The sequence below is a fragment of the Aspergillus sclerotioniger genome, assembly GCF_003184525.1.
Source record: "Aspergillus sclerotioniger CBS 115572 chromosome Unknown BO94scaffold_21, whole genome shotgun sequence".
Taxonomy (NCBI): Eukaryota; Fungi; Ascomycota; class Eurotiomycetes; order Eurotiales; family Aspergillaceae; genus Aspergillus; species Aspergillus sclerotioniger.
In genome coordinates, this window is record NW_020291011.1 from 124,873 (window position 1) to 151,325 (window position 26,453).

General features: G+C 51.0%; 7 protein-coding genes and 4 non-coding genes across 11 annotated transcripts; 8 read left to right on the forward strand and 3 right to left on the reverse strand.

Moving 5' to 3' along the window:
* Positions 1–825: 825 nt before the first annotated feature.
* On the forward strand, positions 826–3,331 carry BO94DRAFT_470491 (beta-glucosidase; the record flags this gene model as incomplete). Its single annotated transcript, XM_025608335.1, has 2 exons — positions 826–1,003; positions 1,050–3,331. The coding sequence occupies 2 exons, from the start codon at positions 826–828 to the stop codon at positions 3,329–3,331; spliced, it is 2,460 nt and encodes an 819-aa protein (XP_025465375.1).
* Positions 3,332–3,467: 136 nt separating this feature from the next.
* On the forward strand, positions 3,468–3,548 carry BO94DRAFT_t216. Its single transcript has one exon. It is a non-coding gene; the product is annotated as a tRNA-Ser (tRNA).
* A 4,817-nt stretch (positions 3,549–8,365) lies between these two features.
* BO94DRAFT_470555 (putative alpha-1,3-mannosyltransferase) lies at positions 8,366–9,883 on the reverse strand (the record flags this gene model as incomplete). The annotated part of the gene is made up of 1 exon (XM_025608342.1): positions 8,366–9,883. One exon carries the CDS (start codon positions 9,881–9,883, stop codon positions 8,366–8,368), a length of 1,518 nt encoding a protein of 505 aa, XP_025465376.1.
* Positions 9,884–12,111: 2,228 nt separating this feature from the next.
* BO94DRAFT_548069 (uncharacterized protein) lies at positions 12,112–13,330 on the forward strand (the record flags this gene model as incomplete). Its single annotated transcript, XM_025613376.1, has 3 exons — positions 12,112–12,370; positions 12,399–12,836; positions 12,900–13,330. The coding sequence occupies 3 exons, from the start codon at positions 12,112–12,114 to the stop codon at positions 13,328–13,330; spliced, it is 1,128 nt and encodes a 375-aa protein (XP_025465377.1).
* A 130-nt stretch (positions 13,331–13,460) lies between these two features.
* On the reverse strand, positions 13,461–13,576 carry BO94DRAFT_t223. Its single transcript has one exon. It is a non-coding gene; the product is annotated as a tRNA-Leu (tRNA).
* Positions 13,577–14,088: 512 nt separating this feature from the next.
* Positions 14,089–17,548, forward strand: BO94DRAFT_602068 (putative UDP-glucose,sterol transferase; the record flags this gene model as incomplete). Its single annotated transcript, XM_025616406.1, has 6 exons — positions 14,089–14,549; positions 14,599–15,229; positions 15,283–15,519; positions 15,569–16,336; positions 16,381–17,285; positions 17,334–17,548. Exons 1-6 carry the CDS (start codon positions 14,408–14,410, stop codon positions 17,546–17,548), a joined length of 2,898 nt encoding a protein of 965 aa, XP_025465378.1. The 5' UTR covers positions 14,089–14,407.
* Positions 17,549–17,892: 344 nt separating this feature from the next.
* On the forward strand, positions 17,893–19,384 carry BO94DRAFT_536993 (Annexin). The gene has a single exon (XM_025612169.1). It carries the CDS (start codon positions 17,946–17,948, stop codon positions 19,308–19,310), a length of 1,365 nt encoding a protein of 454 aa, XP_025465379.1. The 5' UTR covers positions 17,893–17,945; the 3' UTR covers positions 19,311–19,384.
* Positions 19,385–20,098: 714 nt separating this feature from the next.
* On the forward strand, positions 20,099–20,209 carry BO94DRAFT_t217. The gene has a single exon. It is a non-coding gene; the product is annotated as a tRNA-Leu (tRNA).
* Positions 20,210–21,574: 1,365 nt separating this feature from the next.
* BO94DRAFT_444261 (uncharacterized protein) lies at positions 21,575–22,578 on the forward strand (the record flags this gene model as incomplete). Its single annotated transcript, XM_025607517.1, has 4 exons — positions 21,575–21,740; positions 21,798–22,020; positions 22,085–22,211; positions 22,261–22,578. Coding segments are annotated over 4 exons (834 nt in total), but the record flags the coding sequence as incomplete, so codon positions are not given.
* Positions 22,579–23,398: 820 nt separating this feature from the next.
* BO94DRAFT_t222 lies at positions 23,399–23,471 on the reverse strand. The gene has a single exon. It is a non-coding gene; the product is annotated as a tRNA-Thr (tRNA).
* A 1,590-nt stretch (positions 23,472–25,061) lies between these two features.
* On the forward strand, positions 25,062–26,270 carry eglD (putative endoglucanase; the record flags this gene model as incomplete). Its single annotated transcript, XM_025614629.1, has 1 exon — positions 25,062–26,270. The coding sequence occupies one exon, from the start codon at positions 25,062–25,064 to the stop codon at positions 26,268–26,270; it is 1,209 nt and encodes a 402-aa protein (XP_025465381.1).
* Between the last annotated feature and the right edge of the window lie 183 nt (positions 26,271–26,453).

Consider the following 26,453-nt stretch of genomic DNA (forward strand, 5'->3'; position numbering starts at 1 on the left):
GCTCCCATCCCCTCCCATGCGGCTGTCATTCCGATACCTGCAGCATGCCTCGGGAATGCCGGCTCCCGGGTAACCGTTTGTGCCTAAGGCTACCACCAGACCATAATCCACGTGATGCTGCGCAGCAGTCACTGTCCACGTGACATGGGGATGGCATCCTCCCCCGCTTCTCCTCTTCTCAACTGCCACCAAGCATCCATCACTTAGTTGCTCCGTTCATTTCACAAGAACTGCCCTTTGACACAGAAGAATGTCCAGGACAATGCCGACCTCGATGGAGCCGACGGGCTTGGCAGCTCCTTGGGCTCGGACTCGAATGGCATTCAGCAGATTGAGACCATTGGAATGCTCGGGCAGCCATGCCAACCCATTGACTCCATTCAACTACCGGTCTCACACCCCAACCATCCCGGCCGGGAAAAAGAAGAGGAGAAGCCCACCCGACGTCACTACAACGGGGTTCCTCCGAGAATGGTTGCTAAATCCCTCAGCGCAGGATCACCAGATGGCACCATTCACGTTGGAGGATCTCCCCGGCAAAACTCCGGCAGAGGCCTGAACTGCCGGACTGAGGAAAGCAAACGAAGCCATTTTCCCAACCAAGCCAACACGGGCCGTTCAGTGCTCACGATGGGCATCATTTTCCGGCGGTGGAGTCTGCTCGGCACGAGGCCGACCCCGGTTTCTTGGCTTCTCCAACCGCCGTCATTGCGGGCCTCCGCATTCTCCGCAGCAACACATCCCGGGAATGGTCCTGCCGACAGGGGTATTTAAGGGTCCATCTCGTCGGCCACACAAGGGTATCCCAAGCCAGCTGCAATCGCCATGAAGGTCCCGGCCGACTATACTGCGCTGCTTTCAGGGCTACTGCTGGCCCCTTCTGTGGGTGCCAGCACTTGTCAGACCCCGGTTGACCATCCGGGGACGGCCTTCAGCTTTGTGCAGCCTCTTAACACCACCATCTACAGTCCCTATGGCCATTCTCCGGCCGTGTTTCCGTCGCGTGAGTTCGTGTCTGCACAATGTTTAAGCACTGCTAACTCGCATAGCCAAAACGAATGGTAATGGCGGCTGGGAAAAGGCAATGGCTCAGGCCAAGGACTGGCTGTCGCAGCTCACGGTCGAGGAGAAAGCCTGGATGACCACCGGTCAGCCAGGTCCCTGTGTCGGAAATATCCTTCCTATTCCGCGCCTCAATTTCACCGGCCTCTGTCTCCAGAACGGTCCTCAGTGCCTCCAGCAGGGTGACTATTCGAGTGTCTTTGTCAGCGGTGTGTCCGCTGCGGCCAGTTGGGATCGCAAGCTACTCTACGATCGAGGCTATGCCATGGCCACAGAGCACAAGGGCAAGGGCACACACGTTGTCCTCGGGCCCATCGCCGGTCCTCTCGGCCGCAGTCCCTACGATGGGCGCACCTGGGAGGGCTTCGCTGCTGACCCTTATCTGACCGGAGTCTGCATGGAGGAGACCATCATCGGAATGCAAGACGCCGGTGTGCAAGCAAATGCCAAGCACTTTATTGCCAACGAACAAGAGACCCAGCGTAATCCTACTTACGCACCAGATGCGAACGAAACCACCTACATTCAAGATTCGGTGTCCTCGAATGTGAATGATCGCACCCTCCACGAGATCTACATGTGGCCATTTGCCAACGCTGCCCGCGCTCGTGTCTCAAGCTTCATGTGCTCCTACAACCGTCTCAACGGGTCCCACTCGTGCCAGAACTCTTACCTCCTCAACCATCTCCTCAAGACCGAGCTCGGTTTCCAAGGCTACGTCATGTCTGACTGGGGTGCCACTCACAGTGGCGTCGCCTCAGTCGAAAGTGGTATGGACATGACCATGCCCGGTGGTTTCACCCTTTACGGGGAGCTCTGGACCGAAGGCTCCTACTTTGGCCAGAATCTCACAGACGCCATCAACAATGGCACGGTGTCTACTGACCGTATTGATGATATGATTGTGCGCATAATGACTCCATACTTCTGGCTAGGCCAGGACCAGGATTACCCTAGCGTGGATGCCTCAGTTGGCGCCTTGAACACGGATTCCCCGCCAGACACCTGGCTCTACCCCTGGAATTTCACCGGTCCCAGCAACCGTGACGTCCGCAGCAACCACAGCCAGATGATTCGTGAGCACGGTGCCGCCTCGACGGTCTTGCTGAAGAACGTGCGCAACGCTCTCCCGCTGCGCAAGCCCCGCAACATTGTCATCGTCGGCAACGATGCCGGCCCTGTCACTCAGGGTGCGTATAACCAGAACAACTTCGAGTACGGTACTCTGGCCAACGCCGGTGGCTCCGGAACCTGTCGGTTCAGCTTTTTGTCTACTCCGCTAAATGCCATCACCGCTCGAGCCCGTCAGGACGGTGCTCTCGTGCAAACCTGGCTCAACAACACCCTGATCACTGAGAAGGCCATGCCCGATCTGTGGAACCCGGAGCAGCCTGACGTCTGTCTCATCTTCCTCAAGGGCTGGTCTGAGGAGAATGTCGATCGCCGGTTCCTGGACCTCGACTGGAACGGCAACGCGGTTGTTGAGGCTGTTGCTAAATACTGCAGCAACACTGTGGTGGTGACTCACTCAGCAGGAGTTAACGTTCTCCCGTTTGCTGATCACCCCAACGTCACCGCCATCCTTGCTGCTCACTACCCGGGTGAAGAGGCCGGCAACTCTCTCGTGGATATCCTTTACGGCGACGTTAACCCGTCTGCGAAGCTCCCTTATGTGATCGCCTACAACGAGTCGGACTACAACGCCCCCCTCACCACAGACGTGCAGACCAACGGCACCTACGACTGGCAGAGCTGGTTCGATGAGGAGCTCGAAGTCGGATACCGCTACTTTGATGCCCACGATATTCCCGTGCGCTACGAGTTTGGCTTCGGTCTCAGCTACACCACCTTCAATCTCAGCAGACTGGCGGCCACCGCTCCAGTGGCTACGAATCTGACTGCGTTTCCTGAGCAGCGTCCTACTCAGCCCGGTGGGAATCCTGCTCTCTGGGACACGGTATACACGCTCACCGCGCAGGTGAGCAACAGCGGCAGCGTGGATGGTTATGCCATCCCGCAATTGTATGTCGGATTCCCCGACACCGCGCCTGCAGGGACCCCTCCCAGCCAGCTGCGCGGCTTCGACAAGATCTGGCTCGAGGCGGGTGAGACAAAGACAGTCACATTCGAATTGATGCGTCGGGACGTCAGTTACTGGGATGTGGTGGCGCAGGATTGGCGCATTCCTGCTGGACAGTTTACCTTCAAGGCCGGCTTTAGCAGTCGGGATTTCCGGGCCAAGGCGACCGCAACGTTTGTTAAGAATTAGCCTTGATATGAGTACATGATTGTATTAGTATAGACTAGATACATAAAGCTATGTTCTATTTCCGATGCAGTAGCATAGCAATGACACTATGGCCCATACTTGTATCGTAAACTCAGATAACTAATTTTATCAATTAGTCAGTGTGGCCGAGTGGTTAAGGCGATAGACTAGAAATCTATTGGGTTCGCCCGCACAGGTTCGAGTCCTGTCGCTGACGTTTTTTTAATTCTTGGTGAGGGTGGAGCATGCCCTTCTACCCGGAGTTTTTTTCTCTTTTTTTATCTTTTTTCTATAGTTAGTTATCTATAATAAAGGTACGACACTGTCTCGTTATAAGATATTAATCTCTAACCTGGTGCCACAGACCAGGAAAGTAAATTGATCATGACTTAGAGATATTGGCAAAAATCATCGTCCAAATCATGAACATTAGTATATCATCACCACCACTAGTACCATCAACCTCAAACGAGATTTCTGGCCTCCCATCTCCGACCCTATTCAATGACCAACCCCATAGACACTCCACAATCAGCTTTCTTCTCATCCACCTCCCCTGATTTCGAGAAACCCCCCGTCTAAGCAACAATACTGTCAACAGTTTTAACTCCATTGCCCAACACGCCCCCAAATACCCATTTGAACCCGAACCAGCACCTCGAAAGAACCTCCCCAACTCAGTAGTATCCACAGACTTGGTTCTCGCAAAAGCAAACAAACCACCACACACCGCGATTGAAGTCCCAGCCTCGATCCGCAAAACTGAGTATGGGACTTTCGTGTATTCATTCGCTAGGATAGACCTTAAATCTCCGAAAGTTATTTCGTCTCGTTCAGAAGGGCATTAGCTTGATTGTTGGTGGTGGTGGTGGTGGTTGTAGGACGAGACTTGTTGAGAAGTCGATGTGACTGTTCTTCGAGATTTCATCCCCATACTGAGACCCCTTCCATGAATATTGATGAGGAGGACTAACAGGACGATCCTCAGGAGGATATACACGCCCTCCCATCAAGTATGAACAACCGATCGACCAGAATCACGACGAATACGGGTATAGAGTACGCGATCGTTTTCTTCTTTGGCTCTCTGGACGGTTTTTTGCCGCCAGCAGATTGAAATCAGCCTGTGCAGAACAATCTCTGGCTATTCAGTTCTCTATAACATCAAGCTGCTTTTCTATCAATGCTGGAGAAACATGAGCAGACTTGATGGCTGTGAGGGCTAAATCAGCCGAGCTTCTGAAAAGCTACCTTAACGAGACACATCATGATCAGAATTATGCACTGCTTTGGCTCGTTTGTGGACCTTGCGCTCCTTCGCATCCACCCCGGTGTACAGAATATTGTTGTAAAGACCGGCCTCTGTGAGGGCGGCGTTTCTTCACCAGGGAACTTTGTCCACACTATCGCCTTTTCCTTTGAGGAGAACCTGGTCGGTAAAATACTCCGGAGCTTGGATGATCCCCTCAGGAGAAGCTACAGCCCCCCAGTGTTCAATTCGGCGTTTGTCTTGTCGGTCCCACTCATGACAACTTCAGTACAGTGGTCTGTAGCACAGCCGAGTCACTCTTCCCGGTGAAAGGTTTGCCACAATAGCGTTTGCCCAATCGTTGTGACGAGAAACAGGCAGCCAACTCATTCTCACATACCATCAAACCACGTCTTCTCATAGACTAAAGAGATCTCTTCAGATAGGCGGACGAGAGTTACATAAGGGGCATATGACCATAACTGAACTTTGTTGTACCATGATCAAAGACAGATGGTGACGATGTTTATGTCCGATAGTAACAAACCCATCGTAATAACCGCAGCAACACTTAGACTCTTCTGAGGTAAAAACGAGACCCGAGAAAAAACAAAGACGGGATGGGATGTATCTGCCCAAGGCAGGTCTTCACAACGTAATGCCGAAGAACCGAACCAGCACCACACCTGGGGGGAGGCCAGTAGGGGCATTGTTTCTCGCCCAGAATTATGTCTCTCTGGAGGTATGTTATTAGGCACATTGTGAGTCAGGTCTTGATTTTGTGTCCAGATATGCGATACAATAGATAGCAGACTTTCTGTCATGGGGCTTCATGATGATCTGTCTTTGCCCAGAGTAGGTGTATCCGAGACCTTCCTCAGTGGGGCAGGGGTTGATTCCTCGATTACTGAAATCCTTGTCTTCATTTTATTCATTCAAAATGATGTTAAAAATGATGCTGAAGTTCAATTCGATTGCCATAGCATCAAATAATTTGCTCTCTTCGTTCCCGACCATAACGAGAGTCTGAATCACACTCCGCTATCCCATAGACCAGCCAATTCCCACAGCGAAATGGTCAAGGCGAATATCATCTTCAGGACTGAATTCGGCCTAAAGCATTCCATACATGGCATGATGCTTTATCTCGAATACCGCAGCATCGCCATTTTAAATGGCAAACCCCAAAATTGGAAAGGTAGATCCGTAGTCCCGAGTTCAAAAGAACGCCCTATTTGTAGCCTTTCACTCACTTTCTTTCGACGCCCTCGCTTTAGGACAATTGATCACCAAGCCCCTCGCTCTTTTGATAATCTGAGTGGAATATGGCATGCAGCCAGTTGTATAAAGGAACCATCATTCTCAACAGCGTTGGAATAGCACCGCAAGATCCCATCCAAACCAGATGATTCACCACGAGTGACCCTTCCACACTCACCTACATACCGCCCCGAACGAGAATGAAATATTCTCCCAATAATGCGCCACTAAGCGAGACACCTCCATCACCGCAGTGCCTCACGACGAGTGTTTAGCCACACTCTCGATGTCATTCAGAGTATTCATAACCCCAGTTTGAGCAGTATGGAACAACCCTATACAGGGAACCTGTGCTAGTTCGGTTTCTTTTATGGTTTTATCGCATCCAGCACGAAATGAACCGTTTGTCGTATACCCTTTAGGTTTCATCAGCGGAAAGATATAATGCTTGTTGAGAACACATGGATGAGATTTAATTCTTCGTGGCTTTTGATTTCTATGTTGTATATACCACCTCATACCTGAGTCTATATGGGGTTTAGATCGTACGATGTATATTAATAACCCAAGTAGATCAACAGAGCACGAGGAAACCAAAGATATGGAACCAAACGCATGCTAAAATGTGAAATGCTTGCTTATATTCATTTCACTCAGCGCTGGTGTGTTTCGTTGGCAGTGACTGAACTGGCGAGGTTTTAAAGTCCAGGAATACCTCGTTGGATCACTTGAATCGGAGTTTTAGCTGTCGGGCATCTTGTCTGGCTTCCAACGGCTGGCGTTGAACTCCCAATGCAACTCCTTATACTAATGATCCAGGCTATCGGGCATCATGTCCTGCAGGTTTCTGGTGCTTCAGTATGCCAGGATAGTGCTCTGCCTTTGAGATAAAAGGGAATAACGTTGAGCAATGAAACAACCCGCTATGGTGCGGATTTGCCAGGTGGAAAACCTGCCTTCGGTCTCTTTCTGTCCAAGTACTTCTTTCTCAAGCAGCGTGGGCATCTAGGAGTTGCTATTTCCAACGTGAAACGTGGTAGTCAAGTAGCGTCATTGAAGGATACGCGAAGTGACAATCTGACGATGATGATTGTATGCCGCTTGATTGCAGTAATCTGAGAGCGGTGTTCAACTGTAGATAATAATATCATCAATGTAAACGAGGATGAAATCCATAGGTATAGTGTTGCAATTGATTTTCTTGTAGCACGGGATAGTAATCAAACGAGTGCATAATGATCTCCATAGCGATAGGAGGATTATTTGTGATTTCGATATGTATTCGGGGTTGTTTAGAGGGGTTCATGGTGGATATTGTTCGTATGGACGTTTTGTATGTTTTTACACCAGGTGATGTCTTTCGATTTTCTATTCTATTATAGTATTAGTATTGGATCTAATCTTGTGTGATTATTGGTAGGATGAAGACGTACGAGTGTAAAGTACTCCATTATCGCGGACCCAGGTCAGTATTTATTCTTGATATGGAAGTAGACTTGCGAGTTGGTGCTTTCGATCACAATGATAGAGGTTCTTGTCTGGAGCTTACCGTTGTAGAGACGAGAAGTGGTTCATTCATTGTGGGCGTATCAAACGGATGGGAGGCATGAAGATATTGGGGTTTGCTTTGGTATATGAGCCAGTTCGTGGGCTCAAGAATTCAGTAGGGTATGGTAAATATCTTCAATTTAGTAAGAAAGATATACCAGTCCTTGAGCACCATGAATCATTCCCATCGGGTATCACGTCGAGGCTAGGCCCCCTTTGATTAGGGCGGAGGGGACATTCTTCATTTTCGCGGCTTTAGTGATACCAAATGCCCTGGTCACTGGATCCCTGTTGATTCCTTGCTTCTTGAGCCCTGAGCAGCGGTGTGGCTTATTCGCTTTAGGATGTTATCTGCACTTGCGCTTGTCTGACTTATCAGGCTCAAAACGTCCTTGGAGAATGTGGACTTGCATGAGATAGTTCTCAGTCAGCTAGCCTTCTTCTTGCTAAGACACTGTAATATCTTGACCCAATTCCGGGCTGTCATTGCTGTCGTGTTATGAAACTTCTGAGATCTTGTTTTCAGGTAGATAGTTGGGAGAAGAAGTGGAGGAAAGGAAGGAGGGAGGAGGGTGGGGTTTAAAGGGATCAGGGGCTATTGAAGTAGCTGGGAAGGTGACTACATCGAGATGGATGGATGAATGGATCATGGGGATTGGAGGTGGTAATTGTAGCTATTCACTAATGTATATAGTCGGTTGTTCGGTTTAATTAATAGGGTGTATGGAATGACAGATGGCGAATTTACTATGAATCATCAATGATAATCACTGCTGGAAGGTATGATGCTTTCAATGATTGAATGAATTAGCTGGCGTTGAAATTATATTCGCTGAATTATATGTACAATAAGTCTATTTCATGTCCAGTGCATGGTCGACATGATGCCACCGCGCCTGCAGTCGGGCTACAATTGAGGAAGTGCTGCATCATCGGGACCCTGGTAGACGCTCTTGCAGAATACCACTGTGCGGTAATCAATCACCCTCAACAGGCCGCACCAACGCATCCACCATCTTCGCCAGAGCAATCGACCTCTCCAAAACCCCCATTTCCTCAGGCGTAAGACTTCTTACCTCCCCCTCCACCATACAACTATGATCCTGTTTCCTCGCACCCTTGACCCACTCAGCATCAATCATCCACTTATCCGGGACCTGATACTCATTCTCCATACCAGATTGCCCCTTATTCTTCAACAAGCTACCATTATACCACAGCAACCGATTCTTGGAATCCACATGCGCAATGACAAAACTGCACACTCCCCGTCTTCCCTGCTCATCCACATTCTCCCATCCCACGATTCCTCCATAATGCTTCGAAAACTCGTACTGTGCGCCTGCTAGCTCCAGCCCGAACCACCAGCTCTCTTTATCCCCGTAGGTAATCTTATAGGTCGTTTCCTCCCGTACTTCGTATGAATTCTGCCAGCAGATGTGCAATAGTCCCATCAAGGTATCATGTCTGCTTTTATCGAGAACGACGAGTCCCGAGTCTGCTTCCTCAGCGTAATCCTCTGTCCAGACGAGCGAAGCGTTCATCTCATCGCTAGGTCGACGGATCTGATCCCGCCACCATTCATGACGGCCCTCGAAGGCATGTTTCCAGAGGAGTCGGTCGTGGAAGAGGAGGGCGCCTTTGTGGAGAAAGGCTTCCTGGTGAAGAAGGACCTCGGGAGGTTGGAGGAAGACGGCGTCAGCGTCGGCGAGAATGACCTTTTCGAAGGTCGAGCCTAAAGCAGCGAACGCTTTGATGGCCCAGCCGCCGGTTTGGAGTTTCAGGGTGGTGTCGTCGAAGATGGTGAGGATGTCGAGAAAGGTAATTGGTGGGCCGGAGGCGGCGAGAGAGGAGAGATGGTTCCGGTTCGTAGGAGAGAGATCGTCGTCACCGGCGTAGACGACTTGGATGGGAAGGGTGGAGTTGAGGACGGAGCGGAGAGAGCCGATGAGGTGGGCGGCGTAGCGGAGGGTTTTGTCGCTGGTTGGGATGACGATGCCGGCTGAGTTGGGGTCGAAGGAGGAGCGGAGGTCTCCTAGCGGATGGTGGGATTTGGGTTGTTGGGGATTTTGGAGAAAAGGGTATTGTGAGATGGCGACTTCTTCGACGGCGTTGAGGAGGAGGGCTTTGGTGGGGTCGGAAGAGGTATCGGCTTGGATTAGCCAGTCGCGTAGGACTCGGTTACGGCGGCCTAATTCGCCATATCTCTCTTTGAAAGGTTTTTGGATGGGGTAGTCGGCGAAGTAGTGAGAGAGATCGGTGATGAGGGCGTTGTCGGTGGTGATGGTCTTGGCAGTGGGTTGGGAGTCTGTCTTGTGGCCCTGGCCGAATCCGAGAACCTTAGTGGTCGATGCCGATGGAAGCAGCCAAAAAATGGACAAGATAAAGATGACTCCGACGGCGGCGATGAGAATCCGAATGCTTCGTTGGCTCCGAATGGCCGCGAATTGATTCATGTTCTTCGACAGTAATTGCCTGGACTCATCCCAGGCCATTTTGCAATGGAAAATATGACACCAGCACCCGGAGCATGGGGTCAGATTTAGGGCGAGGGCACCGGAGCAGCAGATTGCGTCTGCCTGCGTGGATGACGTTGACAGCGGCCGGGCAGATAGGGCCGGAACCATGCCGGTATCGCGCCATAACCGGGGGGATGACTTGTTCTTATATCGAACAAATCAGCGAACACTGGGCCCGGAGCGTACGTAGATCGATCCTGGTGGGGGATTCTGCGGGCGCAGCTAATAGGCCGAGGGGGCGGAAATTCCGGGATACGAGAACTGAGAAGAGGGAGACTGCGAGAAGGCCTAGTAGTAGGGCTGATCCCTGACCCCTGGCTGTCGCGTCGCGGTCAAGACCCGGACTCCGGTCACGCCGAGTCCAGAGCCTATCGGCCTATCAGACTGAGGCAGTCCATACTTTGCCCGGCTAAGCCTCGTGGCCCACTAATCGTGTGTCGCTGATAGGCCGCCCGATTGGGTCCAATGGAAGGCTCTTCTTAGCGTTCTCAGCCGCATCCTCAGGCTTGCAGCAGGGATTTTTGTTGACCCCTGGTTGACCCTGGGCCACCCTGGCACTTGGCGGACTATTCTTTCTTCTGAGTTCTGCTACCGGTGGTATGAATTTTCCGCAGAAAACCGAGTCGAGATGACCCCTCCGGCGGATGTGTGGGATGACGAGCACAGCCTGCTCCATGCTCACCAATCCGATCCACCAGGAGCGCTAGACATAGTGCACCAGGATTAGCCCCCCACACTGATTAGGCATGTTCCAAGATACGACAGCTAGATCATTGCCAAGAATAACGGCCATCGCGAGGAAATCTCCATTCCAATTCTCACCTCAGGAATCAATCTGCAAAAGTGGCTGAGCAGGCAGATCGGCTAGAATTACCTGGATCAGGATAGAATTTGACATCCGCCTAGTCCAGTTCCACCACTGGTTGCCTGCTCCTGATTAAGGGGCATGGCAAGAAGCTAAAACTCAAATGGACTAATCCACTTCCTCTTTGCTTTAACCGTTACACCTTCTCGTGAAGCTGCATCGGGATAATCCTCGATGTATACTTGCTGCTGTTGAGGTGGTTTGAAGTGGCTTCCGATCGTGATCTCAGAAGTAGGTAGACAGCCAGGGTATGGAGTTTCTTGGAAAACTCCCTTAATGTGACCGATGTCTTAACGGAGCTTGCAATCATACTTTTCGAGACGAATTATAAAGAGCAAGAGAACTGCACGGTCTGTATCATAGATGCAGAATCTACTCTGCGTACTTCAAAAGTGTTTCAAAGTCGACAGCCTGATACAGGCTAGTGGGACTTTTCACCAGCAGCATGTGTATAAATCTGTAGATGCTTTTTACGTCGGTACTAAGATAGTGGATTACGCAACGGATGCTGGAGGATATTTGGCAGGTCCAGGGCGGACTTCGCCAAGCCCTGAGACAATAATTACCACAAAGCAGAGAGCTAAAACCAAGCTGTCCGCTACCCCATGTCTCCATCAACATAGGCAATTCGGATGATGGTGCATTGGCATCGCTAATTGCATTAAAAGTCAGATGTGTCTCAGGGACCGACTCAATGAATACCGATGAACTTGACGAGCTTGCCCTTGATGAACTTGATGCATGTGATCGAATCAAGATGACTATTGAACAAATGACTTGGAGTCCATTAATAAAAGGAGCACGCCGCTGCTCTCTCTTATAAAAGGACTGCAATGACATAAATCCCCTGATACTGTCGGAATACTCCGAAAAAGGAACACCACGGGTACCAAGAATTCACGCCAAAGTCATCTCTAAAGTTCACATCTTCACTCATCCCTCAGCACCATGGTAATTGTCTGAACTGCTCGCAAGGATGCCAGACAGAACAAAGAGCAAGAGCTCCGGCGACCCGGAGGTATACCTCCACCAATGGAGACAAAGGTACACAAAGGATACACAAAGGATACACAAAGGAAGATGGCGCTCAAACTCGAAGAAAATCACTGCTACAATACACCACTAAAGATAACCTAACCTTGACTTTCACTATCAACCCTCTGGTACGGGTTGTTCCTGGTGCTTCCACCCTGTCTTGTCCCTCCATCAGAGACTACTTTATGACACAAACATCCTTCCCCGCTACATGTTGAACAGACTATTACTGGGATGTATAAAATTACCATCCGTGCATTTCTTCCATTCCCAGCGCCCCAACACCCCCCCCTGGTCTATCATCATGTCAACACCACACAGCGATACCCGCATACGCATCGCATCCCAGTGTTGTCTCATCTGTGGTCTCAACATTGGCTATCGCGAACAAAGATCGCACTTCTGGACAAGCCCCGAACTCCTCAATATACCCCAGAGTATCCGAAAAACGCTTCCAACTCAGCCAGAAGTGCGGCGCGATGCCAAACTCTACTGCGCAACAGAGGTAGAGAACGCATATCACCCTAACAATTGCTATCTATGGATGGGACTGTACCAGCTCAGTACGTATCATCTCACCTAATCAAAGAGTAAATCTGACCAAGATAAACCAAGTTATCTACCGCCCTGATACCAACGAATACACCCTTTCTGGTGTCGGGCTACGCATAGCAAATATCAAACCTGCATACGTCCCCTGGGATCAAAGCAAGGCTTTCATCGACCAGATATCTACAGGGCTATCATCACCAGATCTCACAGAAGTCTCCATGACATATCTTCGAAACCAAGATCATGACACGATCGGGTATCCGATGCACATGCACTGCTGGACCATGGCCCGAGCAACCGGCAGCATCAACGAGCCCGGAAACTTAGGGCTTTTCTGCCAGATCCTATGGAAAGAGTGGACAAAATTCAAGCAAGCAATGAATGGTAGATTGCCTGAAATTCAAGAAAATGGGGGCACGTCTTCAGAGACTGGATTCATCAGTTACAGACTCGGATGTCAGCCACCGGGAGTAATAGGTAAGTAACCTACCCCGCGCATTACCTCACATACGATCACCCAGTGACCTAACAGGAAATCAGCCGAAGACCCTCTCAGAATACACGCGGTCAAGAAAATCATAGACACCAGTACTCGAAGCCCCTGGGGTCCACACAAGCCGAGAATCGGAAGAAACTGGAAATCTCTTCCCGATGAGATCCAACTCCTCATTCTGGACAAGCTTTCGTCGGAGCAAATCGAACCCTTGGCGACGGCTTATAGAGACGCTATCCCGGGCGTCTACTGGTGGCACATCATCTGTAGGAAGCTCAGATTCGAGGAACACGTCTTGGAGGACCCTAACCCGGACTTGGAGTCCTTCGGATCTGCCATTGCCCGGCTGAGTGTGACGGACTATAATAAAAATTGGGAGACGAGATGGCAATGGAGTAACCGGAACAAGATTTTCACATTCTTGACGCTTATTGATGAGGAGCTGGCTGAGGCTTTGATATACGGGTTGGCGGAGTAGGTCGTGCCCTCTCCCCCTAATGCCCTAGGGTAGCAAAAATACCAGGGCTTACCCGCAAACCTAACTAATCTAGTCAATCCAACCAATCAATCGCCTACACTAGTTTAATTACACCACGACGAAAAAAGAATGACAAGGGTGGGATTTGAACCCACGCCATCTTACGATGATCAGGAAGCTTGGCTAAGAAGCTGAATATTAAGGTGGACCTTAACCTGACGCCTTGGACCGCTCGGCCACCTTGCCTGTTATATATAAACTTAGCATTAATATTGCTATTTGAGCCTGCGGTTAGTTTACACCGTAATGGTGTGATGTTGATCTGGTGGGGTGGGGGTAGGGAGTAAAGATAATATTATTGGAATCATTGGTATGGTTATTAGAGTAGGTATTATTTAGATGGAAGGATAAATGTTGGTAATTATTGGGATTGTGGATATAAGGATAAGTAGGATGGTGGTTGTCGACTTCGTATTCTCAGAGATGGAGAAAATGGGTTTGTGTTGTCGTGGAGGTCTTAGCCGTGCTCCTAGGAACAACAGGATGGGATGGATGGTGGGTTCGGACCGCGGCGGAAGAGGTGGAAGGAGCGGGGCGGAGATGTAGATTTTCAGGGACAGGGTGGTGAAGTCATGGTTATGATCGGACAGGGGTGGCTTAATTAATTCTGCTGGATAGCTACTACATGACTGGGTTGAGGTGAGTAAGATAGGGCTGATCGGGATGGTGTCGGGATGACGCTGGGCAGGGCAGGCCGAGGGTCTTTGCCGGAAATATGGCAAGACCGAGGCAGCCAGCCAGATACGTAACAGTGCAGAACTACGTGATTGGCTAATAGACAAAGAAAGCCGGACTCCACTGGTTCGGTTCAAGATGCGATCATCCGTGGGTCCAGCGGCTGCGGTGCAATGCTATGGCGTCACCAGTTGGACCCTCCCGGCTTTGACTTCATCTGTCTTCTTTTCACTTCCCCTGTGCCTGTCTGTTATTCCGCAATCATTATACTTCTTTTCCAACAGTCCCTGACATAAACTCAATTGCTTTGGTCGGTCGCATGGTCCGTGTCTGCCAGCAGCCATGCCGCCTCACGATGGCCTCACGGCCGCCGACTGGCCGGAGGAGCAAATCGCCAATGTCAACTCCCATGCCGGTCATGGCCGGCCTAATCGGCGCGCGCATATTCGGGAGAGAGGACTTAACACGGGGGTCCGGGTGATGGGTGAGTTCATTCTTCCGTTGTCAGACTGACCGTGACCGCGTGGCTAAAGATTCAGACGACGGTCGCCTGGACATCAAAATTCGCGACCATAAACCATGGGTAGGGAAGATCATCAACCATCTCCAACACCAGCCAGAGCCGGTTCAGGAAGATCGCAAGCCCTCCGTCTGCCTTGCCGAAGATGAGGAATGCCGCTGTCCCCTCAAACTCAACATTGTCGTCCAAGTCGTTGGCTCCCGCGGCGATGTCCAACCCTTTATCGCCCTCGGAAAGGTGCTTAAATCCCACGGTCATCGTGTGCGTCTCGCCACGCATCTCGCGTTTCGTGAATCTATTGAAAACGAGGGCTTGGAATTCTTCAATATCGGTGGGGATCCGGCAGAGTTGATGGCTTTCATGGTACGCAACCCCGGCTTGATGCCGCATATGAGCACGATTCGGAGCGGGGCGATTCCACGTCGACGACGCGAAATGAAGGCAATTTTCTCCGGCTGTTGGCGCTCGTGTTTCGAAACGGGCGATGGAACAGGCATGCATCATATTTCCGAGGATCCATGGAATGAAACAGCGGACTACCGGACGCAGCCGTTCGTCGCGGATGCGATCATCGCCAATCCACCGAGTTTTGCCCATCTCAGTTGTGCGGAGAAGCTAGGTATTCCCTTGAATATGATGTTTACGTGAGTGACCATTAGCGCAGTCTGTTAGACCTGCGATGAGCTGACCATGATAGAATGCCCTGGTCGGCCACACAGTCCTTCCCGCATCCCCTCGCGACAATCCGTACAAAGAACACGAAGCCATCGGCTGCGAATTTTGCATCCTATGCAGTGGTAGAAGTCATCATGTGGGAGGGCCTTGGGGATCTGATCAATACTTTCCGAAAACGAGAACTTGGGCTGGACCCGTTGGACGCCATTCGGGCGCCGAGTATTGCGCACCGGCTGCAAATCCCATACACGTATCTCTGGTGAGATTCCTGTGTAGGACTGGGTATATATGCAAGCTGACGGGTCTAGGTCGCCAGCACTCCTCCCCAAACCCGGAGACTGGGGCGACAACATCGACGTCGCCGGATTCGCTTTTCTCTCCTCAGGATCCGACTACAAACCCCCCGACGACCTGGACTCATTCCTGAAAGCAGGACCACCTCCTATTTACGTTGGATTCGGCTCCATCGTAGTCGACAATCCGGGCTCGTTGACGAAAACCATCTTCAAAGCCATCCGCGAAAGTGGACAACGGGCGATCGTTTCGAAAGGCTGGGGGAACCTTGGAGCGGGCGAGGACGAGATCCCGGAGAACATCTTCATGATCAACAAATGTCCGCACGACTGGCTCTTTCAGCACGTTTCTTGCGTGATCCACCACGGCGGAGCTGGCACCACTGCCGCCGGGCTGGTCCTGGGACGACCCACTATCATCATACCCTTCTTCGGCGACCAGCCCTTCTGGGGCTCGATCGTGGCTCGCGCAGGCGCAGGCCCACTGCCCATCCCACACAAGCAGCTGGCGGTGGAGAATCTAACCGAGGCGATCAAGAAGGCCCTGGAGCCGTCGACGTTGGAAAAGGCCAAGGAAATCGGCGAGCAGATGCGCACGGAGCAGGGCGTGCGGAACGCGGCCGCTAGTTTCTACCAGCATCTCGATCTGGAGAGTATGCGGTGCTCAATCTGTCCGCATCTGCCGGCCGTGTGGTGGGTTCGTCATTCTCATATCAAGCTGAGCACGTTTGCGGCGGCAGTATTGGTCGAGACGGGCTTGATCAACCCACGCAATGTTGTCCTGTACGTTTCCCGGTTCGGTCGATGGAAATAAGCTAATTGCATAGGTACCGCTCACGCGAATACGACACGAATCGAGATCCTAGGGGCCCTCTGACAGCAGGCGCAGAAGTGCTCTACGGCATTATCTCCGGGTTCGTCAGCGGCATCGCCGACGTCCCCAGCGGAATGGCGGGCATCTTCTCAACCACGCATGAACGACGACTCCACCATAAACACGACTGGAAAAAGGACCGTCCCCCGTCGTGTCTTGAAGGATCATCCCTCCGCCATCGTCGTGCCAAGTCATCCCTCGATTCGGGAGTTGGACCTGACGAGATCCCTAACAATAACCGGCCAGGACGGGGGCAAAGTCGGTATGAGCCAGACAGTCCCCGCGACCATACCTCCAATGATATTTCCGAATCCACAGAATCCGACGAGGCGTACCACTCGGCCGAAGAAGAACTCCCCCCCGATGTTTCCGACTCCGATCAAACAGACGACGAGGCCAGTGAGTCAAGCCCGCGCACGAGCAGCTCCGATACACTGGAAGACACCGATGAAATGGGTGCAGAGCTCGACCTCGAGCGAACGATCACGCGACTTCGGACGAGGGAAATGTCGCATACGAAGGAAATCCTGGCGGAGACGTCATATCATAGCGGGAGAGCGGCCAAGCATATGCTGGACTGGGCGCTTATGCTGCCGACCGACTTGACATTGAGTCTGTCAAAAGGATTTCACAACGCACCAAAGCTGTACCATGATCGGTTGGTAGAGGAGACGCCGAAAGTTCTGGGGTTTCGGAGTGGGTTTCGGGCTGCTGGGACGGAATTCACCCACGGGTTCTATAACGGCATCACCGGGCTCGTGACACAGCCTGCGGTCGGGCTGGAAAGGTCGGGAAGCAAAGGACTGTTGAAAGGGATCGGTAAGGGGATAGGGGGTGTTTTCCTCAAACCTACTGCTGGTAAGCTGTCTGACATCAACCCTGAATCCATACTAAAGGAACTGGTAGGCATCTGGGGCTTAGCAGGATACCCGCTGGACGGGATCCATAAGAGTCTCCGCAATTCGCTATCGAAGAGCAAAACGAGGGATATTCTGACCTCGCGGATGCGGCAGGGCATCGAGGAAATGTGCGCGGCGACGACACAGGAACGATCGGCCGTGATTCAGAAATGGCATGAGTTGCAGCGAGCCGGCCTGGGGCATGCGAGTGAGGATAGTTAGGTGATACCCGTAGCTATTGTACAGTAATGCATATCACGTCAGAAACTTGTAGGCTAAGAGATGAGCCGAGGTGGGGTATTCCCTGTCAGTAAGTGACATTCTGTGGAAGATGCATGTGCTGCATGCATCAGTGACAAGTGACAAGTGAAGTGACAGCCCCTCGTTCACCAAGGCAGCCTCTGACTCAGCCACGACCCCCACCGGACCCGTCCTTTGTGCAACTCTAATTTCCTCCGTGTCCAATCACGGCTGCTTCTGACTAGGTCGTGGCTGTGCCAACATCGCAACTTCCCTCCTCGGCTACGCCAGACGAGCATCAGCTGTTGCTATTTAATGTCGTACAACCCCGCTTCCTCCCCTTCTCATCCCATCCATTATCTCCCTCCTTAGCAGCGACATGTCTTATCAGCAGCCATACGGTCAGGGCCCTCCTCAAGGGTACCACTACAACCAGCCTTATCCTCAGGGTCAAGGACAGTACCCGCAGCAGCCACAGTATGGTCAGCATCAGCATCAACAGTACCCACCGAACCCTTCGTACCAGCCTCAGCGTCAACCTCCACACGCTTATCAACGCCCACCGGGTCCAGGGGCTTACCCAATGCCGAATCAGCAGGATGCCTTTCCTCCATACCCTCCGCAGCAGGGAATGCATCCTCCTCCGCAGGGATTCCCGCCACAGCAAGCACAAGGATATCCCCCAGGCTACCCACCTCAGCAATTTCAACCATTCCCATCCGGTCCCTACGGCCCATATCCTCCCAACCCTAATTATGCTCCCCCCCAGCAGCCCTCGATGCCATCGCGTCTCTCCCCTGGCTACGATAGCACCTTCGTCCCTCCAGCCACGGCAATCACCGAAGCCGACACCCTCCGCAAAGCTATGAAAGGCTTCGGAACGGACGAAAAGACCCTCATCCGGGTGCTCGCCGGCACGACCGACCCCAATCAAATGGCCATCATCCGTCACACTTACCAGACGCGACTAAACCGATCTCTTGAGAAAGACCTCAAATCCGAGACCTCGGGTTCCTTCGAAGACATCCTCGTTTCACTTGCCACTGGTCCATTGGATTCGGACATAACTTATTTGCATGATGCAATGAGCGGACTCGGCACTGACGAGACCGCCCTCAACGACGTCCTTCTGGGTCGCACCAACGCCGATCTCAACGCGATCAAACACGCCTACGCACAGAAATACCACAAATCCCTCCTCGAGACGGTCAAGGGTGAGCTCAGTGGTAAAACAGAACGCTTCTTCGAGATGCTCCTTGATGCGCGACGCCCGGAAGTAGGAACTCCTTTCGACCGACAGGGCATCGACAATGACGTCCGTGAACTCCACCGCGCGACGGTCGGGAAGGCCGGAACGGACGAGATCTCCGTCTTTGCCATTTTCCTGAACTCCTCGGATGAGAGGCTCTCCGTGCTGCAGGGCGAGTTTGAGCGGGTGTATCATGTGCGATTGGACAAGGTGATTCGGGATGAGTTCTCGGGACATCTCGAGGACGCCCTGGTGGGGATGCTAGCTCGAGCCAGGGATCCAGTGCTGTATCACGGGACCGTCTTGAAGGAATGTTTGTTCGGGGACGGGGTGAAGGAGAAGCGATTGGTGCATTGGGTGGTGAGGTTGCATTGGGCTCCAATGTATTTTGATCGGGTGAAGGCGATGCTGGGAGGAGAATTGGGCAAGTGGGTACGGAATTATATCTCTGGTGGAGATTTCAGGGATGCTGTTTTGCAGGTTTGCGGGTATTGATTTGATGCTTTTGTATTTGGTTATGGTATATAGTACCATCCTTAATAACGAATAGTTTAATAGCGTTGCCAGATTGTTCTCTACGTAGTAACAAGATTCCATGTCATATGAGTAAAGTCGAATCCGTGATTTCTCCCCAGGGGCTCTAAACCTTTGTCGCAAATGGGTTGGTGAGATCTATCGGTGGGGAACCGTGGGGCTCCACGCACAACGCAACCCGATGTGAGAGGGAAACAAGTCTTTCACCATCCACCAATACGTAGAATGTAGAGTATAGGATGAGTATATATATTGATGCTGAGGCTGAGAATAACGCTGCTTCGTGGGGAGAGAAAGGAAGTAGAGACTTTGATGACGTCATTCTTTGTCCGTCCTTGCTCTCTATCACTGAGGATATTCCAACGGAGGACTATCGGGGTCATACCCCTGGCTTATTGAAGAAGATAGTGTAAGTACTTATATTTTTGTTGAAGGTTAGTTTGTAAGGTCTTATGGGTGAGGATGCTGCGTTTTTTGTTTCGTTGAGTCAGAAGGACGGGAGAATATATATCACGTAGATATACGGATTAATGATGAACCAATGTACTCAGTGGCTTTAAGACATTCAAAGCTTATTTGGCTAGGTTCATGGTCCTACGTGCTGTTCGTGATCTACCTCAAAGGATTACCAAAAGCGTACTCGATACTGCATGTTGCATTAGCCTGCCCCCAGCACCATGGTCGATGTGACACAGCAGATTACCCAACTTGTGGTCATTTAACAAAAAAGGGAGGAGTATTTCATCAAAGGCAAGGTGGCCGAGCGGTCTAAGGCGTCAGGTTAAGGTCCACCTTAATAGACAGCTTCACAGCTTCCTGATCATCGTAAGATGGCGTGGGTTCGAATCCCACCCTTGTCAATTTTTACTTTTGATCTATCTATCTCTGATAGTTGTCGTCTTTTATTTTGTCTCTTCTTGGATGGGTATTATTTTATTTTTATCTTCTAACCCACTAACCTCTTTTCTTCCGTCCTTGCCCCCCAACGTTAGTATGTCATGGTCCAGATTTCTCCGCCGGGCACTGCCACATACCGTACCAAGATTCGTCCCGCTTCCACAGGAACTCTCATTGTTGTAGCAGGAGAATCCCTTTATCACAAACAATGGAATTGCATTGGTTCCAATATATATACAATCCTGTACCTGCATACATCCTTCCAAATAGTTACCATTATTCCGTATCCATCTTATCCGAGTTCAATAGCAGCAATCTATCCTCCATGAATTCGTTGTGCTCATACCATCTCTTGACATATACTTCCACTTGTTACATAAATACAGCAACACAATGACGGAGTCAACGCTGCTTTGTCTTGTCCGTATCAATACCATTCCCCTGAGTCACTTCCACCTTAAGGTTCACAAGCAGACAGGTCCCGTGGGTCAACACAGACCAATCCCTACGCGAGCATATACTTCTGCTGTCAACACTCTGGCATCCGAACTAGCTCGTATTATATCGGACCTTTCAGATAATGTGGCCCTCAAAACCAATCAAACCTTTGTCTCGTTACAAATTCCATTATCTCGGTGTCCTTTGTCTGATACTCCCAAATATCCAAACACCATAGCTGATCTCTCCTATCATTACCCCTCCTATATAAAAAGAAAAATAATCCCAACGACAAAGCAAAGTAAACCAGCTGCACTAGCCACCTCAATCATGTTCAATACCTACCCACCGAGTCAATACAGAACGGGTTCTGGGCCCGTACGTGGTCCCAACGTACTGCTTTGGAAAATTCGTCGATGACGCTATACTGGCATCGACCCTGGGGACGAGTCAGAGGGGAGTCGCCCAGGGCGCTTATAGTTGTCTTGCTCCCCGGCTCTCATTCTTGTTCTACAACATTATCCCTATCTTCTTGTCAGGTTCAACAGCTTAGTTGCAGATACCCACATTTGCGCCGTCTCAAACAGATCGTTTTGACCCCTCTGATCACCATCTCCAAGAGTATATCGACAATGGACGCTGCTATGAAGGCTCTTCTGCAGTTTCCCGTTCAGGCTCCTATGCCAACTGTGCAGGTTTGTGTCATGCAGAGCCTGCACGTTGCTATCAAGGGATTGATAGAATGTGTTCAGGACTCCATCGAGACATCTCCCGTGCAGACGTCGACCACCCACCCAACTACTGTGCAGTCCGCCACCACCATCGATGCCTCTAATATCCATCCATACACCTCACCCACCACCACCATCGATGTTAATATCCATCCATACACCCCATCCCCCCCCACCGAAAGAACCTACCCCACCTGGTTCTTCTTCCAAAGGATAAAACGCTGGACCAACGAGCAACTCGACGCTCTCAACATCAGCTTCCACGAGGAAATCCCTCCGAACACCCTAATCAGCAACAACTACAACCCCACCAGAAAAGACAGAGGTACCCCCCCCCCCCCCCCCACTTTTCCCAACCCAAGCCGGCAACTTATAATTACAGAAGCCTACGCCAACCTCCTCAAAGCCTTCACCGAGCCAACCGAGCTCGACATCTCCGAATACAACCCCACCTCGACGATGATGAGAAACAACAAACTGCAGAACACATTCCATCTTCTATCTATGATGTGGGATATCGCAGTCAAGGGAGAGGCCATGCCTTTCACCACTGATCTTCTCCTCGATCAACTGGGGAGGCCTCTCGAAGTATTCAGTGAGAATTTGTATGTCCCCACCACCACCACCCAACCTTTATTCCATTAAGGTTATATACTAAGAGAAAAACAGCCTCATCGACACAGAACCCATCCCCTTCCACCTCCGCAAATTCAACATGAACGGCAAACTCCACTGCAACGGAGGAATCTACCACCTATCAGACGATAAGAGAAACCTTCCTTTGGTTGTTTTCGCTGTACGTCTCTCCCCCCCCCTCACATACCAATAAATACTAACCAACCCAGAAAAAACACCGCCCCTTCCACCTCCGCCCCCCGACCACCACCCAAAAACACGAAATCTCGCACGTCCTCCTCCCCATCACCATGGACTACGACCACGGGCTCCGACGACCAAACTACACCGGCTTCTGTATCTGCGTCTACGGAACCGAATACCAGATCACACGGGCGGACGCATCCCGCACTTACTTCGAGGATCTATGCCACGGACGACCCACCAACGAGAAACTCGTGGTGAATCAAACCGTCGTGTATGATTTGATGTGGAAGGAGGATCGAAGGGCGTTTTTGGAGGTTTTTGTCGGCATGTGTTCGTTTTTGAAGGAGTATTGGGATGGAGATCAGTGATTGGGAAGTGTTTTGGAGTAGGGCGTGGTTTTTTTTTATAATCGATCTGAGGATCCCTGGCTGGAGTGGGCTGGGGTGATTGGATCGGTTGTTTTTCCATGCGTGGGGGGTATACTTATATTTGATTGGGGATGTTTTGTATTGTATGCATGGCGAGGTGTTGGGATTATCTTGCTATGTCTTGCTATGTCTTTTCTTTATTTGGTAATCCATACAGTAATGCTCTTAACCCCTCCCCACAAACCTAATACCCATGACCTACCCATCATACCTCCTGGACAGCATTCCTCCATCAGTACACACATCCATCTCATCAACTATATATACAAAGAATTCATGACTACATAGATATACGGGGCATTCAGCGCATCTTAGTACCATAAAGAGAAAATGTGGGAAGATAGGGAGCATGTGTCTGGTATTGTGGGTCTTGCATGATCATGCTGCAGATCTCGACAAGCTTGTGGTGTGGCAGCAACAGCCGATGGGGTTATCTTTCTTTGGGGTGATGTGGACGGATTCAGGGTTATTTCATGGAATAAATAAAATGAATTGCAGCAGGGCGTACGTAGGTAGGATGAGGTTAGGTTGGTTGAGGGTGGAAAAAGTTTCCATTGACGTGATATTAGTTACTTTTACGCCCATCCACAATGATGAATACATCCTTCCTAGATCCAAGCTGTCCTTGAATAATCAAGGCACAAATAAGTGAAGTACGATATTGGGTGGGAGGAAGAAAAATAGAGAACAACTGAAAGTCTGGCAGAAGAGATAAAAAAAGATAAAAAAGAAATGCTCCCACGCGGATTTGAACCGCGGACCTCATGATTACTAGTCATGCGCTCTACCAACTGAGCCATAGGAGCTGATTGGATGATAGTACATTCTCTCTGAAGTATATAACAGGGTAAGATTTTGTTTTTGCTGTTTTAATTTTCCATTGTGGGATAAAAGCAGCGGTAGATATTTCAGGGTCCGACGGGATGTGTTTCCAATCCCACTATTCCACCATTCCACTACTTCGTGCTCCATATTGGCGTACGCATCAAATTTTACATTATTGTGAGAGTATCGCTGTAATCATGCATTCGGTTGAGGTGGTTAATGTCTATTTCTGTGGAAATCTCTTCTTCCGGTGCCAGGTCGGAGAGATATGATCTTTCACCATCTTGCTTGAGGTAAAGCTAAGTGGCTAATCCTTGCTTCCCCTGGCAGTGTCATCTCTGGGAATTCTGCAAATGGCACATACAGGGCCTAGAACGGTACCACATGGGACTGGGCTTGACTCCCTACTGCCGAGAAGCCCAGCTGACTGGCCGAGTATAGCATATTAAGTGTTGGAAGCATTCACACTACCTGACCCATTTCATCTTCTATAAATAATCCCGACAAATCAAACTAACTCAGGAGTGGCATGCCATTCTACACGGATATGTGGAATGTTGAATAGCCGCAATGACAACCGGCACAATTCGATTGGCTTTCGGTAGTTCGGTGCCCATAGTTCTATATTTACTCTTTATTAACACATCCAATGTATTTGCATCATGCAATGCATAAACACCATATGTAGGTCCGGCAGATTGGAGTCATTGTGGTAGAAATTGCGTTGTGCTGCAGATTTCCGAAGCATGGCAGTCCCAAGTCCGAGAAAGAGAATTTGGTTGAATCATGCTCTGATCGATGCTCCAATTGCAAGGGCGATTTCAATCCATCAGGTGTTTCTGCACCCAGATTCTCAACGAATCTACGATTCGTTGACTTGCTAACAGCGACGGCAACCTAATCATGAGCCCTGAGCACTGGCTACCAATGCTATTGTCTTGGAAGTCCACATGCTAAATTAGGATGTTCAGCAATCTCAATCACCCGGGAAAACCCCTAACTTGTCAACTGGAAAATATGATAGGGGATGCCGAGGCAATTGGCATACAACCTGACAGAAAGCTTTATGAAAAGCCAAGAACCAGCAAGATTAAGGTACGGCATTCTCACAGCCACCCTCGGACAATTGACCGGATTGGCCAATCATCACACCATCAGGGCGTCGGAGAGTAAGACTAGTCAGGCCAAGACGACATCCACCCCCCCGTGTCTCTGATTAGGGCCGTGCCAGGGCACTTCTGGCCGAGGGCAAATGAAGCCAAGCCGCCGCTGTAGCAGGGACCCTTGGCATCCGGCGGATGGACGGGCAAGAACTCCGCCAGGGTCCAGTCGGCGGTTCGTTGTGGATCGCGCATCGAGCCGGATCGCATTAAGATGAAACGTCTTTCTTGGCGACCCGCTCAAGCCCTGATTTATTCCTTTCTCTGCAGAATATAAAACACTTCCTGTCTGCTCGGATTTCATCTCATATTTCTCTCATCAGCCCGGATAGCTGTCCCTTCTTTTTCGTTTTACGAATTCACTCCTTCCTTTCCAACCACATTCATTCATTCATTCATTTCTCATTCACTATGAAGACTTCCACCTACGGAATGCTCGCTCTGGCAGCAGCATCTAAGCTCGCCACCGCCCACACCACCGTCCAAGCCGTCTGGATCAACGGCGAAGACCAAGGTCTCGGCAACACCGACGATGGCTACATCCGCTCTCCCCCCAGCAACAGCCCCGTCAAGGACGTCACCTCCACCGACATCACCTGCAACGTGAACGGTGACCAAGCCGCCTCCAAGACCCTCTCCGTCAAGGCCGGCGACGTCGTCACCTTCGAATGGCACCACGACAGCCGTTCCGACTCGGACGACATCATCGCCTCCTCCCACCTGGGCCCCGTCATGGTCTACATGGCCCCTACCACCAAGGGCTCCGCCGGCTCCAACTGGGTCAAGATCGCCGAGGACGGCTACGACGACGGCACCTGGGCCGTCACCAAGTTGATCAGCAACAAGGGCAAGCACAACATCACCGTCCCTGATGTTCCCGCCGGTGACTACCTCTTCCGTCCGGAGATCATCGCTCTCCACGAGGCCGATCGTGAAGGTGGTGCCCAGTTCTACATGGAATGTGTTCAGTTCAAGGTCACTTCCGAGGGTTCTGTCGATCTGCCCTCCGGTGTCTCCCTCCCTGGTGCTTACTCCGCCACTGACCCGGGCATCCTCTTCAACCTGTACGGTTCTTTCGATAGCTACCCTATCCCTGGCCCGGATGTCTGGGATGGAACTAGCTCTGGTTCTTCTTCTTCTTCCTCGGCTGCTGCCTCCATGGCCGCCACCTCCTCGACCTCCACCGTCGCCTCTACCCCCTCCACCAAGGCCGCCGTCGAGGTCTCCTCTTCCTCCTCTTCCTCCTCCACCGCCGCTGCTACCACCGCCGCCGCCCAGATCACCACCCAGGCCAACACCCCCACCACTTTCGCCACCGTCAAGGCCACCTCCAAGGCGTCTGCCACCGCCTGCCGTGCCAAGTCCAAGGGCACCAAGTCCAAGTCCAAGGTTGTTTCTTCTGCTGCCGCTACTACTGCTCCTGTTGTTGCTACTACCGCTCCTGTCGTCGCTACTTCCAGCGTCGCCTCTGCTTCCGCTGCCTCTTCTTCCAGCGCCGGTGTTGCCAAGCTGTACGAGCGCTGCGGTGGTATCGGTCACACTGGACCTACCACTTGTGAGAGCGGGGCTGTTTGCACGCACTACAACGATTACTACTACCAGTGCACTGCTGCTCAGTAATCGGTCTATACTTAGTATAGACTAGATGATTGGGTAGATAGGGTGAGGGGAGATTGAGAGAGGTGTGGATTATTGTGTGGAGTGAAGTTAGATATTGAATATAGATCGATATTAATCAAATTATCCAAAGGACATTCCCGGATGGCATACAAACCCACACCCTGATCTCCAAACGACTATAAG

What these genes read in the sequence shown, in the direction of transcription:
- BO94DRAFT_536993 (XM_025612169.1), top strand. Translation starts at nt 17,946, where the DNA reads ATGTCTTATCAGCAGCCATACGGTCAGGGCCCTCCTCAAGGGTACCAC.